Source organism: Micromys minutus (genome assembly GCF_963924665.1).
Source record: "Micromys minutus genome assembly, chromosome: 9".
Taxonomy (NCBI): Eukaryota; Metazoa; Chordata; class Mammalia; order Rodentia; family Muridae; genus Micromys; species Micromys minutus.
Window position 1 is genome coordinate 24,460,906 of NC_137978.1, and position 17,600 is coordinate 24,478,505.

The 17,600-nt window shown below is 41.7% G+C and overlaps 2 protein-coding genes across 2 annotated transcripts in view; one reads left to right on the plus strand and one right to left on the minus strand.

Annotated features, from left to right (window-relative positions):
• The window catches only part of C8A (complement C8 alpha chain), a gene marked incomplete at both ends in the record, with an annotated part of 53,552 nt that extends 47,157 nt beyond the window's left edge, over positions 1-6,395 (minus strand). The window contains one exon of the mRNA XM_080922137.1: positions 6,319-6,395. Within this exon, the coding sequence (XP_080778263.1) occupies positions 6,319-6,395 (77 nt within the window). The remainder of the gene's footprint in view (positions 1-6,318) is intronic.
• A 10,568-nt stretch (positions 6,396-16,963) lies between these two features.
• Positions 16,964-17,600, plus strand: part of FYB2 (FYN binding protein 2) — a gene marked incomplete at both ends in the record, with an annotated part of 138,816 nt that continues 138,179 nt past the window's right edge. The window contains 1 exon segment of the mRNA XM_080922138.1: positions 16,964-17,341. Within this exon segment, the coding sequence (XP_080778264.1) occupies positions 16,964-17,341 (378 nt within the window).

Consider the following 17,600-nt stretch of genomic DNA (forward strand, 5'->3'; position numbering starts at 1 on the left):
CTCAGCAACTTAACAAACTAACTAATTAGCTACTAACGAATCATAGGCTAGTAGGTTGGAAAGCCTATCTGATCATAACAAGGGGGTCATCATAATACACAGTAATACACAGCTTCTAGTCAAAGCTTAAAGTCAAAGTCACTGATGATATAATCTTGAGCTAATCCATTCAATTACACAGGAATTATATTGTGAGATGAAGATGTTTTAAATGTGGCTTTGAAACACCTCCATCGCCAACACGCTCTTCACTGCTAAGCCCACTAGAGAGTTTTCCGACTTCACCTGACTCTCTGTGTTAGCCTCTGGAGCTTCCTTCTCCTGACCTGCTCAGTGACACCTTTACTTGCTCCCTCGCTCAATGACCAGTCCTTTGGGCGTCTCTAAGAATAAGAACTCTTCAGGACAAAGCCTTGCCTTTTTTTCCCCTTGATTTTCTTATCCTGAGCTGAGATTTGCATCAGATGCCATCCACGGGAATGCTTTCTAAGTTTAGAGCTCCACCCTGGACTGACTTTTACCCTTCCTCTCTGTTACCAGGTTCCTCCATTGCACATCCCTCTCCTGAACCCAGTACAGAGAACATAATGGTTCTAAGTTTAACATCATCATTTTGACTTTTAACCAACTTCTTTCTTAATTTAACTCCATAATTAGTGGAACCACCAATACATCCAGGTTCTCTGACTGGATTCCTGGCGCTGGCCTTTAATTCCCTTCCTTCTCTCAGCTTCCATTTCTGTCAGTTTTGCCATTAAAATATATCTCACGTTTCCCTCTTCCACCCACCTCAGTACCCACCATGATAATGTAACATCCCCATAATGTCACCAGATCCTTTTATGGCTTTATTTTTCTAATTTCTGTATAGCAAACAGAGTTTTTAAAATGAGAAACCATGCAACATTTCTCATAAGGTTTATTTTACTAGACTAAAATCTAATGCACCTTACCACCATGTCCATGACTCTGTGATACAGCCTCTTCCTACCATTTTCACATTGAATCATGGCACAATTCTCTGCATTCTGGCCTACCTCCTTCAGTCCATGTTCATCACAAACTACTTCCCATGACAGGAGCATAGCACCTGCTGATCTGTCCACATTGCCTTTCTCACATAGCTTCTCCGAACCTTTACATCTCAGTGACATCTCTACAAAAAATGCTACCCAACAAATTTCTCTCTTTCTCTCTGTAAACACATTCTGTTGATTCTTTCATAGAATTCGTCACAATTCTAAGTGAAACCTTGTGCTTACAAGTTTACTGTCTGAGTCCATGACTTGCTTTTCTATTGCTGTGCTAAGACACCGTGACCCACACAATTCCTAGAAGAAAGAGTGTATTAGGCTCACAGTTTCAGTGGGTAAGCCATAGGAATAATGGCAAAGGCCAGGAGCATAGCAGGAGGCAGGCAGGCATAGTGCTGGAGCAGTAGCTCGGTGCTTAACATCATAATCCACAGACATGATGCAGAGATGGAGAACGTCAATGGGAATAAAGTGGGCTTTGAAAAATCTCCAAGCCTGCCGTCAGTGACACAGCTCCTCCCACGGGGCCATACCTTCTAATATTTCCAAGCAGTCTACCAACAGGAGACCAAGTATTCAAATACATGAGCCTAGGGGAACCATTATCACTCACACAACAGCCTGTAAACTACAAGAGGATCCGAATATCATTTGCTTATTTTACTACCTAGCAACTACTATATCTAGGCTATTTATTTACTGAGTAAAGAACAAATGAACGATACAAGTCACATAGAATGCCACACACACTTTCAGTCCTGAGCATGGACCAGGCTTTTCTGCATAATTCATGCCAGTGCTATTGGATGCATTGCTTAGGATTAGTTACTCTGAATATCAGTCTCTGTATTACTGTGACTCACCTTTGAGTCACAGCCACCCAATTATGTATGCTAATTAGAAGACCATATTAATCCCAGTCATCTTGATGACTGTTGAGAACATTCACATGACTCTGGCCCAGACACTTGGGCAAACACATTTTGATACCCATAATGGCAAAATAAAATAAAAAGGAGAATCATGATTGACACTTCCTTGGCATCTACAACATAAGGGGTCTATTAAAGAAGTGATGGTTCCACTGGATGCTTAGGGGAGGTTTGTGCTCCCTCTGGGATTGAGGTCTTCATTAATATTTCTCCAGTCCCCATGACAAATTCTGGTTTTTAAAGGATAGGAGAGAACTCTTTGAATTATCTTAACTCCAACTTAAACTTGCCTACTAAAGCAAGGGCTTATTTTTGAAGAGGTATTTGTTTTATTTTTTATTTTTTTGATGCAAGAGACTGGTGATCTTTCTGGTGGTAATGTTGGTCCAGAGACTAGAAGGCTGACTGTGCTACCCACACATCACTGTGGAATGAGCCAGATTGCTCTGTTCTTCCCTGGTCTTCAATTCAAAGAATAATTTTAAAAAGCAAGTTTAGAAGGATGCAGTGATAACTAAATTCGCCAAAGTTCATGAAATGCCTGGTGAGAAATCTTGTTGCCAAAAATCTGCACCTTTCTCCCTGGCACTTGGGTTTTCTCTGTAACATGAGTTGATTAAACTAAATGTTAAGTCTTGTGTAATTCCATCATCTTCAGAACAAGAATTAAAAAAAATAATTGACAAAAATGCATTATAATAAATGTCAAAGAAAGTTTTACAGATGAAATAATATTAGAAGTCATATACTGAACTGAAGAGATGGCTCAGGGGTTAAGAGCACTGACGGTTCTACCAGAGGTCTGGAGTTCAAATCCCAGCAACCACATGGTGGCTCACAACCACCTGTAATGGGATCCGATGCCCTCTTCTGGCGTGTCTGAAGACAGCTACAGTGTACTCATATACATAAAGTAAATAAATCTTTTTTAAAAGTGATATGCTATCATTTGAACATAGGCTGTGATAAGTTTGTGTTATACATTATAAACCTTACTGAGAAACAACAAAAATAAAGTAGACTAGTTACTCTACCCATTTAAAATTATAAGAAGCTAAATTTAAAAGATGATATCAAAAAGAGAAATGGAAAGAAGATGTAGGACAAATAAGAAATAGAAAAATAACGAACTCAAAACCACCCTCCATCAATAATCACATTCAATGTAAGTAAACTAGTTATTATGACTAAAAGATAGAGATTGAGGATAGAGTAGTAGCTCATTTGAAACAGTGCCTGACTGTCTGTAAAATACCCCAAGTTCAATACATAACTACCAAATAAAAATAAAATAAAGAAATAATGATGATGATGATGATAATTTATAATCAACTAACTCCTTTAAAAAAACAGAAATCATAATTAGGTTAAATCAATAAAGCAAAGTCATCTTTGTCTACATGGTGATACATTTTAAAAATATGGTCATAAAAATTAAAATAAATTATTAGACAGTCATTTGCATTGCAAACACAAGCACTAAGCAAACAAGAATGACTACATTACCATTAAGCAACATAAACTACAAATTAAAAATAATCATCTAAGATAATGAAAGCATTTCTCAGTGCTGAAAGGGATGATCATCAACAAGAGGGTCCTGTGAGGTGGCCCATCTTAATTGTCTGTGGGACTGGGTTCAGGATCACTGAAGACATTGCTGACGCTCACCCTCTGGGTACATCTATGGACATCTTTCCGGGGAGACCCAAGTGAGGAGCAAAGGCTGATCAAAAATGTGTATTAAACCATCCTTATGGGCTAAGGGCCCTGAAAGAATTAAAGGTATAAAAAAAAGAAGCCAGACAAGAGCAGTCATGGTCCTCTCAGCATCCTCTCTGCCCTGCAGTGAACCTCCGCTTCACATACAGCCCTCTCTGAGATGTACTGACACACACCCTACCCCATCCATGTGTGTGAGCTACTAACACACACCCTACCCCATCCATGAGTGAGTGTGTGAGAATGTGCATGCGTGGGTGTATCTGTGTCTGAGTGTGTACATGTGCTTAATGATAGCTTCGAAAGACACATACTTATGGAATTAAAATGGAGATATGCAAAGCCACAAGAACAGTTAAATATTGTCCCCGTCTCTTAGTGATAGAAGAAAGAGCTGAACATTCCACCACAGGCTGCCCGAGTGAACTTGATTTATATGTGTACTGAGCAACATGGAATAGCCAAGAAATCTCAGTAAATAGAAAAATTTCAAATTTTAAATAAGCTTTGAATAAGTTCATAAATAGCACATACCAAAAAAAATGAGTACTTGTATAAAACACGTACTAGAAAATTACTGATCTTACCGCTAATTATAACAGCCTTCCATGGCTTTAAGATTTTATACTTATACAACCCGTTTCTATCAAGATATATAAAAAGCAAATGTTAATCATAAACTTACAAAGTAAACGTGTACCGTTAAACACTTACATGCACATGTGCAGGCACTACACACACACACACACACACACACATACACACACACACACACACACACACACACACACACACACACACACACACACCTTCCATATTAAGGCTCTTGTGGAATTTTATTTGGGGGAAAAACAAGTGCTGTTGCTAAAAATACAACAAAAATTTGAAGTCTCTAATTGATCTGGATAAATCTAGAAGAGCCATGCCAATTGGCACATTATAAATTTCTTCTTTCTGATGGCTGTCAACCATCCAAACCCTGGAGAAACCAACAGTATCAATGGTCCCAGCACCATCCCTGGGAGCAGCTCATGATGAATGCTCACTAAGTGGGGGGCATTGTTCAATTGTTCTAGGAGCTTGCAGGCATTTAATTCCTGCTCTGATTTCCCTTCCCATTTCACAAGTGAGTAAAATGAAGCCCTGAACAGTTACATAATTTGCTCACGATCAAATAACTATTAATAGTAAGTTCCAGCACCGGGATTTGAACCCAGGGGAATGATTTTGTTCTGTAACTTTCTATTTTGAAAACCAACGTCAGATGCACTGGCAGTGAGCTGAATGGTGCCATGATTTCTCCCTCAGCTCTTTGTAAAGCACTGAACTGGATCTCTTCTGCCTTAATGTGAAATTTGCCTCTTCACTGAACTGTCTTGTTTGATAAGTTCATCAAACATCACGACTCTGTTCGTTTTCAGAAAGGATTACAATGATAAGCTTCTATAATTGAGAGTATCTCAGCTGAGATTTTCTTCACCACAGACCTCTTGCCCGTGTCTCCTAATTATTATTAGCAAAGAATTCTATGATGTTTAAAAACTGTATTTGTTTTAAATACAAGCCACAGATTATCTGCTTGTAAAACATGTCTCCCTCTTCTGAACGGTTACTTAAAGGGAATCTCTCTTACTGTAGCATTTAATCCAGGGGCTCTCAACGTTCCTAATGCTTCACCCCTTTAATACAGTTCCTTATGTTGTGGTGACCCCCACTGAAAAAATTTTTGTTTCTATTTCATAACTGTAATTTCACTGCAGTTATAAATCATAATGTTACTCTCTGACATACAGGATATCTAATATGTATCCCCTGTGAAAGGGTCACTTAACCTCTGCAAAGGGGTCAGGACTCACAGGTCCTAATTTAACCACTGATTTAAGCAATAGTGATTCAAAATTAAATCAACTAATAAGAATTTGAATAAAATAACTCTATTCTAAACCTCCGATGTTTGAAAGGCAGAGTGTGCCTAAAGGCTGTCCCAAAGGTTAGAGTAAGGTTCTGCAGAAGTACAATAAAATATTCAGTAGTGAGGTATAGATATATGAAGTCAGGTTGGAAATCTCGGAAAAATAGAATAGGCAAAATGTAAGACCCAGGAGCATGTTACCTCTGCTGTCTCCACAAAGCAAAGGTTTAGAATGACATGACCGCATCTCTTTACAGTGTCTTGCTTTTACACCCAAAAATATTTGCACATATTATCTAAAAATAGCCCCCTCCCAACTAGTGTAAGGTGAAATTTTTTTTTACCATTTTCTCTTTCAGGTAACAAGGAAGAGGTTAACTGTCTCACATCGCTTGAGAAAAATGCTACCTAGTAAATGCCTACTATATGCAGAGGAATTTATTACATCTGCATCAGCTGTTGTAGAAGAGGTATTATGAGTTTCAGTAAAACTGAGAATCGGAGAGATTAAACAACGTTGTCTGCATTACCCAACTGTTGAGTGATAATTGATCAGATTGTTACTAACTGGCTTTTCCTCTGTTCCACTCCTCCACTGAATTAGTAACAATATGAAAAGAGGTTATCTTCCATACCAACACAGCCCACTGCCAACACCACCAGGTCTTAGATCCCCAGCAAAGAACCCTACTTTTGTGAGGACTCGAAGCCCACTTACTGGTTCACCTTCTCTTGTGCAGTTACCCCGGAGTGCCATGCCATCAAAGACAAACCAAAGAAAGCAACTACAAACATCTCATCCAAAAGTCACCATCTAACATCTATGTAAATAAAAGAGAATAGACTACTTTAGAAGCCATAGGCATCTTCAAACTGGAGCCGAAAATGTCTACCAGATGTTTAAAATGGTCAGAAGTCCCTTAGTTTCCATTAAATGTGATTAACTAATAACCAAGGTATTGATTAGCCAAACACCTTCGAAATGGCCCCAAGCCCTTTAACCTTTTTGAAAAATGTCCACATGACTAGGAAAAGGTAATGTTTAACTAAAATCAGTTTCATGAAGAATTTTGTTTTCATAGACACAGGTGCTGTTGCAGGAATCTCAGTGTTTTGTAGTGGATCCTGGTGCTTCTAAAGTCAGATGTGTCTGTTGTTGAAGACAGCAGCAAACCATAAGGCTCATTTGGTACAGAAGCTCAGATAAGGGCATCCAGGGAGGTGCAGAGACGCTAACAGTTACATAGACATTCTGCCATAGATCACCAAACATCTGGAGCCTGAGAATGCATGTGATTCACTGGACTTTCTATTTTCAATACAAACACTGAGTATCATTAAGATCCAGCCTACGTAGGTCTCCAGGGAACCAGATGTTTAAATATACATCTTCAAAACTTCTCTCTGGAATTATAATGGCATATCATAGCCAACACATCTGCACTGAAGATGCCATACCTGGATATAATCTTCCGCTCTTCCAGACATAAAGTAAATCAATTAGAGATGGACAGAAAATAGATGAACAAATAGCCAAATCCATTAAGTACGACTGTGTGATAGGTACTTCGTATGTCTCTTTGTATTTAATCTTCAATCAAGACATCTGCCACGTGAAAATTACTAAGTCCATACTGCCAGGGATGAAGTGAGAGCTCAGATCAGTGAACTAACATCTCAAGGATGTGCAGCTGCCTTTCTATGCTTGGGGAGGGGTAGCTTTGCCTTAGGAGGATTAGCCAGTTGTATCATTACTGATCTCAGTGGGGAAACACACTGACTAGCTTGAATGCCTGAGAAACACACTTCTGATTTGCATGTGGAAACTTCAGAGAGGCATCAAGTAGCAGCTCCTTTCCTCTCCTCGGATGTGTAGGCAAAACTTGGCAGATGTGAGCGCCAGTTCTGAATGCTGGAAGAATCCTAAGACTGCCTCTGCTTCCCACTTCTCTCCAGTTTTGATTCCTAGGTCTTCTCAGCCTCAGTTTTCCCTGTGTATACATCATTTGAAAACATTGTTTTTCTAGAAAAAGAAATCAAGTTGGCCTGTTCTGTGATACAGAGATGGGGATGTCACATCTGGACACCCTTGGATTGCCCAGGGAACGGTATCTGGACCTCACCTTTCTCCCAACTCATGACATCCAATGTATGACAAAGTTCCTATCTCAGACCCCTAGGACTGGAACTCAGGGTCCCCAATCATGTCCATAGATTTCTTTATGGGGAACAGACTCCCGAGCACTGTCTTCTCAAGTAGGGATAACATTAGCCTCCAAAGACCACTTGGAAATTCCCAAGGATGCCTGTGATTGCCCCATGGGGTAGGCATGTGCTACTGGCATCCAGTAGATAGAGCAAGGCTCTTACTAAACATCCCACAATGCATAGAGGTCCCCACTACAGAGAAGCATACATAACCCAAGTGTCAATAATGCCTATGTGAGGTACTACAAGGGTCTGGCCTGCCCTCTTCTTCCCTGAACCTCTGGGTCTCTCTTCTTTTTACATGTATGATGATGGCATGTTCTTTTTAGACCCTCTTCCTCCTGAAGTCTCCCTGGTGACTATTCTCCTTACCACAAATCTCGGTGACCTTCAAATTCCCAGTTGGCCTTTAGTCACCTCTCCCCCAACATCTTCCAACGTTGTCATTTAAATTATATTGTTTTCTCTGTAACGTTCCCTCCTTGCTTTGTCTTCAGTACCATAAACCATTCCAGCCTCTCACTCACACACACTCTGAGTCTCTCAGTGGACTCCTGGTGGGCTTCATTTCCCCTTCCATTCCTTGGCTGAGCTCATCTTCCCTCATTATCTCATTGTTCCCTCAATATAACCTACAAACCCCTTGCCTTCCTCCCACTTTGTCACAGTGGTGACTTTGCTCATCTTGACTCTTCCAATCACAACCACCTTAGCCATCACCCCATCTGCATGACAGGTGGGTCCATCACGGATATCTGTCATATGGATTAAGTTCGAAGTCGTTGCCTTGTTATATCAAACATGGCAACGGTACTCTTAATTTTTCTCCTATCGTTCCCTCTAGTGTGAAGGCTTTCTGAAAAATCAGCCTTACATTAGTGTAAGTTCTGTTTCTGATTCTTCCTTATAATCCCTCCCGTCACTCAGTATTGGATTTTCAACAAGAGCTATTGATCCATGGCTAATCAAGTGATCCATGAAAATAGATGGCTTTTACAATACTTGCATTTATCATTTTTATCTTCAAAATGATTTTATTGTTTTTTTCTGTGTGTGTCTGCATGTGTGAACATGGAGACATGCCACATCACATGTGTGGAGATCAAAGAACAACTTTCATTCTATCTTTCTACCATGGATCCTGGATAGTCAATTCAGGCCTTTCATGGCAAGCTCTTTCACGTACTGAACCATCTTGCCAACTCCTTCTACAGGATTTCGAGTGCTCTCTGAAAGTCAGAATTATAAAGTACATTCTCTATGGCTGCCACCCTCTGGAAGCACAATCCTCACAGAAACCTTCCAATGCCAAGAATATTGACGCAATACTAATTAGTATTAATTCAATTGATGACGAAGACCCCAAGCTTTAGAGGGGGTAAACAGATTGCCTACCATCTCTCACAGAATGAGTCTGAGTCATGGATGTATAATCTTTCTCATTACCAAACCTGAGATTGTTTGGATCTGGCTGTGCAGCTACCACAGGCCATGTCAGGCTGAGGCACCAAGTCAGGAGTCTCACCTCTTACACATTAGCAGAAATGAATATCATTTCTAAGGACAAAAGGGCCAATATAAAACAAATGCAGGTGAAATCAAACAATAGATTCTGGACTGGGTATGGGGGCAAAGTCCTGTAATCCAGGCACTCAAGAAGCTGAGGCAGGAGATTAAAAGTCCAAAGCAAGCCTTGAATATGTAAAGAGATCATACCTTAAAGAAGAAAGCTGAAGGAGATAATGGCATTGTGCTATACCTCCATGAGAAAGTGTGTGTAGAACTCTGGGGTAGTGACACCCATCTGCTCCAAAATTTTCTAAGATAAGTGGAAAATAAAAAACAACGACAACAACAGCAAAACCTGTTAGGTTTGCATATTCAGATTTCACCCTAATTATAGCATCCTGCTGTCAGTGATCGTTGTAAACTGCTATGCTGAGGCAACAGTAAGATGGTAATTCATTTTGAAAATGCATTGCCGCCTGTCTGGTAGAAACACTCTTCACTATAGAAATCAGCCTGTGAGTTATGGCCTCGGAATAGAGCATCCAATGCCCCGTGCTAGCTCATGCACCACCATGACATCTGGGCTTGTGCTTTCTAGGTAACGCTTTAAGAAGTTCTTCACAATTCTAGTGCTGGACCTACAGTTTGCACAATCACATAGGAGATCTGACTCTGCAAACCTAATGTGAAAGGAAGCAGTTCCCTGAGGGTAGAAAGAAAGCAGTATTAGGCCAGAAAGTGCCGCTAACCGGTTACAATCTCCTAGCCTTGGTTTCGTCATTCGGAAAACAGATAAAATAACGCTTTTCTAATAGGACAAGCTTAAACACCAAACAAGGGTATCTGTTTACAACTAGGCAGCTGTTTCTGCTTTGTTGAAACAGTGATTCCCATTCTCGAGTTTTCTTCATTTATATGCATGGGAGATTTTCTTCAAGGGCTCAGTACAGGGAAGACAGCAGAAAGCTCAGGTCTGGTGAGGAAACCATCAGAGGAAGATAGAATGTGAGAAGTTCACACCTACACACCTTGGACTGAGTGTGAGTCTCCTTGGAGGGCAGATGCTACCAGCAAGAGCTGAACTAATGATTCCAAATACAAAACAGGCAGAGAGAGTGAGTTTTCCCCATCTCTGCCTAAGTTCCAACAGCACCATAAGGATTTAAAACTGGGAAGAACTCAGGATGATGAGATCAACTTGGATGTGGCAATCTCCTGATGGCGTCAGCAAATATGCATCTTTGCAGAAACTTACTACTAGGTATTAACATGGATCATCAAGCACACAGCTTTATGTGGGGGTTCACTGGTACAACTGGATTGGGCTCTGTGTGTGTGTGTGTGTGTGTGTGTCTGTCTGTCTGTCTGTCTGTCTTTCTGTCTGTCTGTCTCTCTGTCTGCATGTGTGTGTGTGTGTGTGTGTGTGTGTGTGTGTGTGTGTGTGTGTGTATGTATACCACAGTATTCTAATTTCTCGGTGCAAAAGTCTAAAAGACACCCAACACAGTATCTGGCACAGTCTGCAGATAGAGAATGAACATTGCCTTCCCTACTTCCTCTCCTACCCTTTGTGAGATCCCTTGTCTATTATATCTGTTTTCCTGATTGCCTCATCAGTTCCTGACTGTAGCCAAAGGCATTAGTGGTAGGTTTTCCACTAGAAATGAAGTGGGGCTGGGTTGAGTAATTGGTCTCAATCAAAGGCTGTACAGTGGATGGGCTAATTCGAGCCTACTGCTATCTACCTCCAAGTGAGCTCTGTATTTGCATTTAAGGACGTGGGATGAGGAGTCAATGTCTGGCTCATTACAGTAGAAATTAAAGACCTATTCTCCAGGAAGAGATTCAGCATTCTAAGTGGCTCTGGCCAAATCTGGGTGGTCCTTTGGGAAATCCTCATTGGAAATGAGCAGCAATAAAAAGCCAAGTCAGCTCTGCAGCTGAGCAAATTCTCCCACCCTTGGTCAGATGTCTCCTGTACAGTGCTTCCTCTAAGGATGATGCAGATTGCCTCCTCCCCCTTGTTTGCTCAGAGCCTAGCCACACTTCCTCTCTAAAAGACCCCCAAGGTGGTGGCTTGTCATTTATTCTGCCTGTGGTATTGGTGAGGCAGAGCTGTTCCTGGGTCAGTATGTGACACTCAGTGAGTAAACCAGCTCTACAAATCAAGAGCAGCTTCATCTGTCTCTAATGCAGGCAGAGTGTGTGTGGGAGGGGGCGTGATTAAAACCTATACAGGCTAGAAATGAGTGGTCTGTATGAAGTCACCAAAGGCAGCCAATTGTAAACAATGCCCATCACTCTCTGCCCTCTCTTCCCTCTCACAACGACATGGAATGTGGAGGTGTGGGACATGTGTGCCCACACACAGGTAAATATGCATATTTATGTACATGCACAGCACACGTATTTTACATGTGCAAAAAGGTAAGTTCTGGGCCAATAGTGACAAATGGACTGATCAAAATATGAGGCTTGGAAGACCTGGCCAAGCCAGTTGCCTTCAACTGTCCTGTCATGTTCAGTGCTGCACTACAAGTGACAATTAGTCAGCTACTGCCTTGTCTCCAGCCAGGCTGGAGTTAAACACTGGTGGGCACTAGAGATGAGGAACATAGCTCCTCCTTATCACAAATGTGCCATGGCTGGGAACAACGGCCAAGCTTAGGGTATCTCTGATCAAAGGCATATGTGTAAGTGGGCTTTAGGGGAAACATTGGAAGGGGACTAGGAAATTATTTGGTGTAGCTTTATTCTTTAGACAAAGAAAGAAGATAGAACATTCTAGGCTTATCTCTACACTTTGCTTGTCTACATTTTCAGGATTCTATAATCCTGATCTAATAAAAAAAAATCTCTTTTAAAACTGTTAAACTTGCAGAAGGAATGTATCTATTTCTATCTAATATCACAACACACACACATTTCTAAGCCTTTCAAGTCTCTCTGAATAACTTTATTCAACATTTGTCTTCTCATGAGACACTCTGGACCATCTATAATTTGGCCTTCTTCCCACTCATAAGTCAGGCCGTGTGAAGTGAGAAACAACATCAGATTTGCCCACTGCAAAAAAAAAAAAAAAAAATTGGTCAGTCCCCTTCTTGCCAGTAATGGTTCTGGTTGAATGAATTTCAGCAGCTCCTGGGCAAGTGTTAACGCCATCTACATATGCAATTGCAAGAAGAACAATAACTTGCTGGACTCCCTTTTTGGGCGATGCTCTGGATTTTACATTTTACATCAGCAGCTTCTTTGTAAGATGCTGTGAATCTCTAAGAGAGGGTATAGCAGGAAGGCAGTGTTCAGAACTAAAGACACAAGTATATAGTACCACACTTACAAGGTAAAGCATGCTATACCATACTTGCAAAGTAAAGCATGCTATATCACACTTGCAAAGTAAAGCATGCTATACCATACTTGCAAAGTAAAGCATGCTATATCACCCTTGCAAAGCAAAGGCTACTAGGCTACTAATTTTCTTTGTAACCTTGTGTAAGTCCCTCTTGGAGTCTTGGATATCTTGACTGTAAAATGAGACTAAGGACACCTGCCTCATAGGCCAGGATAACTGAGGAAATGACAGGACAACCCTTGGAAAAGTTCATGACTCAGCCTTCCAAAGGAAAGGATCAGGAAATCAGAACAGGCACAGAGGACTCAGTATAAGTAGATCCACCTCTAAGTCCTGGAGAGTGAGAAAAGGTTCAGATCAGATGTCCATTGCCCTAGTTAGCTTTAACTGTTAACTTGATGCAGCTTGAGGAGGGAGCTGAGGGACTTCCCAGAGCACACCAGCCTGTGGACATGTCTATGGTGGATTGTCTTGATTGTTACTTGATGCATGAAGTCCCAGACCACTGTGGGCAGCACCATTCCCTGGGCAGGGAGTCTGGGGCTGTATAAGGAAACTGCTGAGCGTAACCCTGAATAAACTAGAAAGCATGATTTCTTCATGGTTTCTGCTTCAAGTTCCTGCCCTGATTTCTGTCAACAACTGGACTGTGATGTGGACGGATAAGCCAAATGAACCTTGTCCTTCCCAATGTTGCTTTTTTGTCAGAGTGTTATCACAGCAACAGAATAATACTAGGCCACCCATGAAGTGCTTGCTGATGAAAATCGTCAGGAATTAGTTGTAGAAATCCAGTGTACAAGGGCAGAAAGAAATGTGCAGATATTATCAAGTACTCGTGGTCTTCCTGTAACCTTTGTGATACCTTTAGACAGGAATTCTTAAACCCAATCCAAAGACGAGAAAACTGAGGTTCAAAGCAGTAAAGAAGAAAGAGAATTTAAGACCAGGTTAGACTGACTTCAAAGTCTACCTAAGACTGACCCCTGTTCAGATCATTTCAAAAGTAGGGACATCAGATTTAGATGAAGATACACAGTAAAGACTAAAACAAGAAATTATACATTATACAATTATACGATTATACATCTTGTCAATGCTGCATCAAGGAGGATGAACTTTAGTCATAAATTACAAAGTATCATGTTTCCCCCTTGCAGTGTCCCTACACTGAGAACACAGACTCTGGGAAAGCAAACAGTCAAAGCTGTCAGAGGAAACGAAATCCACAGGTTCAAGGTCCTGATGGAAACTTGAGCTTTTCACACTAATCATAAATAATAAAAGTTCTCACTAAGCTGTTCAAGGAGTTTGCACACTTTGGTCGAAACAACTATTTCTGTTTCATTACCATTTACAAAGATTTAACAAAGGTTGCTAACAGGCTTCATTTCATAAGAAGTCCAACTGAGATTAAAACATTCAAAATGCCCCACTGCTCTTGCGCCGGTCTCTTTGCATGTGGACTCTCTTCACTTGGGCATGTAGCCGGGGCTTCTTTACTGCATGGCAGGTTACCCGCGAAGATGATTCTTCTTCTTTTTTTAATTGGATATATTTTATTTACATTTCAAATGTTCTCTGCTTTCCCGGATTTCCCTCCACATCCCCTATCCCATCACCCCTCCCTTGCTTCACTTCTATGAGAGTGTTCACCCATTCACCTGCCCCCTTCCACCACCACATTCCCCTACACTGCAGCATCCAGCCTTGGCAAGACCAAGGGCTTCTCCTCCCATCGATGCCCAACAAGGCCGTCTGTTGTACTTGAGTCTGGAGGGAGGAGGTATGCCTCTCTCTGCTCCTCCGGGGGAAGGTAGCTCCTCACTGCTGGTTCCAGGGAAGGCTGCCTCTGGTGTGACTCTGCCTGGCCCACAGGAGTTCAGGCTGGGAGGTGTGGGAACGAATCCCAGCGGGGTGCCGCCAGGCCTGTGAACTCTGGCAGGCCAAGACTCAGTCTGGTGCTCAGATTATAGCCCTGCTGGCCAGGGCCATAAACCCCTGCCTGACTGTTAGAAAAGTGCAGAGCCTACGATAAGGCTCTGGGATAAAGCGTTCACAGAGGACAAAGGAGTCAGGACCACAAAGGAGCCAGGACCTAGGAGAAGGTTTCAACGTGTGTCTTTTTTTTCTCGCACCTCTCCCCTTTATTCTGTTCTTTTTAAACAGTCCAGAATCCAGCCACCAGATTCCCATACGTTTGCCTCTAAGATTGGCTATTGTTGTTTTTCTAATGCTACGTGTGTGTGTGTGTGTGTGTGTGTGTGTGTGTGTGTGTGTGTGTGTGTTCGTGCGTGTGTGTGCACGCGCGCAAGGGAGAAACTTAGGGAGTGGCTGATTTGGCTAGAGTCTACGTCACTCTCTCTTGTGGAGGTGGGGTTTGGGGCTTGCCTAGAACCTTGTATATCTGCCCCATGGTGGTGCATCCGGGCAAAGTGGATTTGCAATTGGGAGTTCAGGAAGCACCTGCCGGTTGACAGTCACCTGTCCTCAGGGCTTCAATTGAATTTGACCTTTCACATTTCCAACTTTAGCCATTCAGTCCCACAGCCATCCTCTGTTACATGTGCAGCTGGAGCCATGGGTCCGTCCATGTGTACTCTTTGGGTAGTGGTTTAACCTCCGGGAGCTCTGGTTGGTTGGTATTGTTGTTCTTAAGGTGTTGCAAACCCCTTCAGCTCCTTCAGTTTTTTCTCAAACTCCTCCGTTAAGACCCCGTTCTCAGTTCTAGGGTTGTCTGCAAGCATTTGCTCTGGCAGAACATCAGGCTCCTATCAGCACGCACTTCTTGACATCAGCAATATTGTTTGGTTTGGTGGCTAAAAATGGGCTGGACCTCAGGTGTGGCAGTCTCTGGATGACCTTTCCTTCAGTCTCTGCTCCACATTTTGTCTCTGTTTTTCCTCCGGAGGATATTTTTCCCCTTCTAAGAAGGACTGAAGCATCCACACTTTGGTCTTCTTTCTTTGAACTTCATGTGGTCTGTGAATTATTTCTTGGGTATTCCAAGCTTTTGGGCTAATATTTGCATATCAGTGAGTGTATACCATGGGTGTATTTTTGTGATTGGGTTACCTCCCTCAGGATGATATTTTTCAGATTTTCTATTTGCCTAATTTCATAAACTCATTATTTTTAATAGCTGAGTAGTACTCCATTGTGTAAATGCATTACATTTTCTCTATCCATTCTTCTGTTGAAGGACATTTGGGTTGTTTACAGCTCCTGACTATAAGGCTGCTATAAACATGTGAGAGTATGTGTCCTTGTTCTATGTTCTATCTTTTGGATACATGCCCAGGAGTGGTTTATCTGGGTCCTCACATAGTACTATGTCCAATTTTCTAAGAAACTGCCAGACTGATTTCTAGAGTGGTTGTACCAGCTTGCAATCCCACCAATAATGGCTAAGTGTTCCTCTTTCTTCACATCCTCACCAGCATCTGCTGTCACCTGAGTTTTTTATCTTGTCCATTCTGACTGGTGTGAGATAGAATCGCAGGGTTGTTTTTGATTTGTATTTCCCTGATGACTAAGGATGATGAACATTTCTTTAGGTGCTTCTCAACTATTCTATATTCCTCAGTTGAGAATCATTTATTTAGTTCTGTACTCCATTTTTAATAGTTATTTGATTCTCTAGAGTCTAACTTCTTGAGTTCTTTGTATATATTGAATATTAGCTCTCTATCAAATGTAGGATTGGTAAAGATATTTTTTACAGTCTGTTGGTTTCCCTTTTGTCCTATGGACATTCTCCTTTGCCTTACAGAAGGTTGGCAATTTTAGGATTTTGTCGATTCTTGATATTAGAGCATAAGCCATTAATGTTCTGTTCAGGAAATTTTCTTAAGTGCCGATGTGTTCAAGGCTCTTCCCCACTTTCTCTTCTACTAATTTGAGTGTATCTGGTTTTTATGTCGAGGTCCTAGATTCATTTGGACTTGAGCTTTGTATAGGGTGATAAGTAAGACCAGCACTGTTCATTGAAAAATACTTTTCCCCCCACTGGATGGTTTTAGCTTCTTTGTCAAAGATGAAGTGACCATAGGTGTGTGGGTTCATTTTTGGATCTTCTGTTTCTATTTTGTGAAATAGTTTGGAGAGTATTGGTATTAGGTCTTCTCTAAAGGTCTGATAGAATTCAGCACTAAGGCAGAGCGGTTTGGTTGTTTGTTGGAGGAGCCATCTTACCGTTCTGCTCAATGACTGTAGCGCTTGTTTGAGCATGTACAGCAACGTGTCGGTCCCGGCAAGGGCCTCAAACTTCAACTTTGGCTGAAAGAAAATGGCCCAAATCAAGCAGACTACTAGGAAGTCCACCAATGGGAAAGCCCCACCCTCCACCCCATGCAAACAGCTGGCAACCAAGGCAGCCCAGAAAAGTGTACCCTCTACCAGCAGTGGTGAAGGAACCTCATTGCTACAGGCCCTGGACCATGGCTTTGAGAGAAATTCATCATCATCGACTGAGCTGCTCATTCGGAAGCTGCCTTTCCAGAGGTTGGTGAGGGAGATCGCCCAGGATTTCAAAACAGACTTGAGGTTTCAAAGTGCAGCCATCGATGCCCTTCAGAAGGCTAGCGAAGCATACCTTGTGAAGTTGTTTGAAGATACCAATCTGGGTGCCATCCATGCCAAGAGAGTCACCATCATACCCAAAGACGTCAGTTGGCTCGCCAGATACAGGGGGAGAAAGCTTAAATTGAGGCAGTTTTTACAGCATTTTGTAGTAAATTCTATAAAAGACTTGGGTTTAATTTGTGATTTTTTATAATAAATTGTTTATAATATATTGCATTTGTACATAAGTCATGCCATCTTTCACTCAGGATGAATGGGAAGAGTGATTGTTCACAGACCTTAGTGATGTGAGCACTGTGGCTCAGGAGTGACAAGTTGCTAATATGCAGGGATGGGTGATA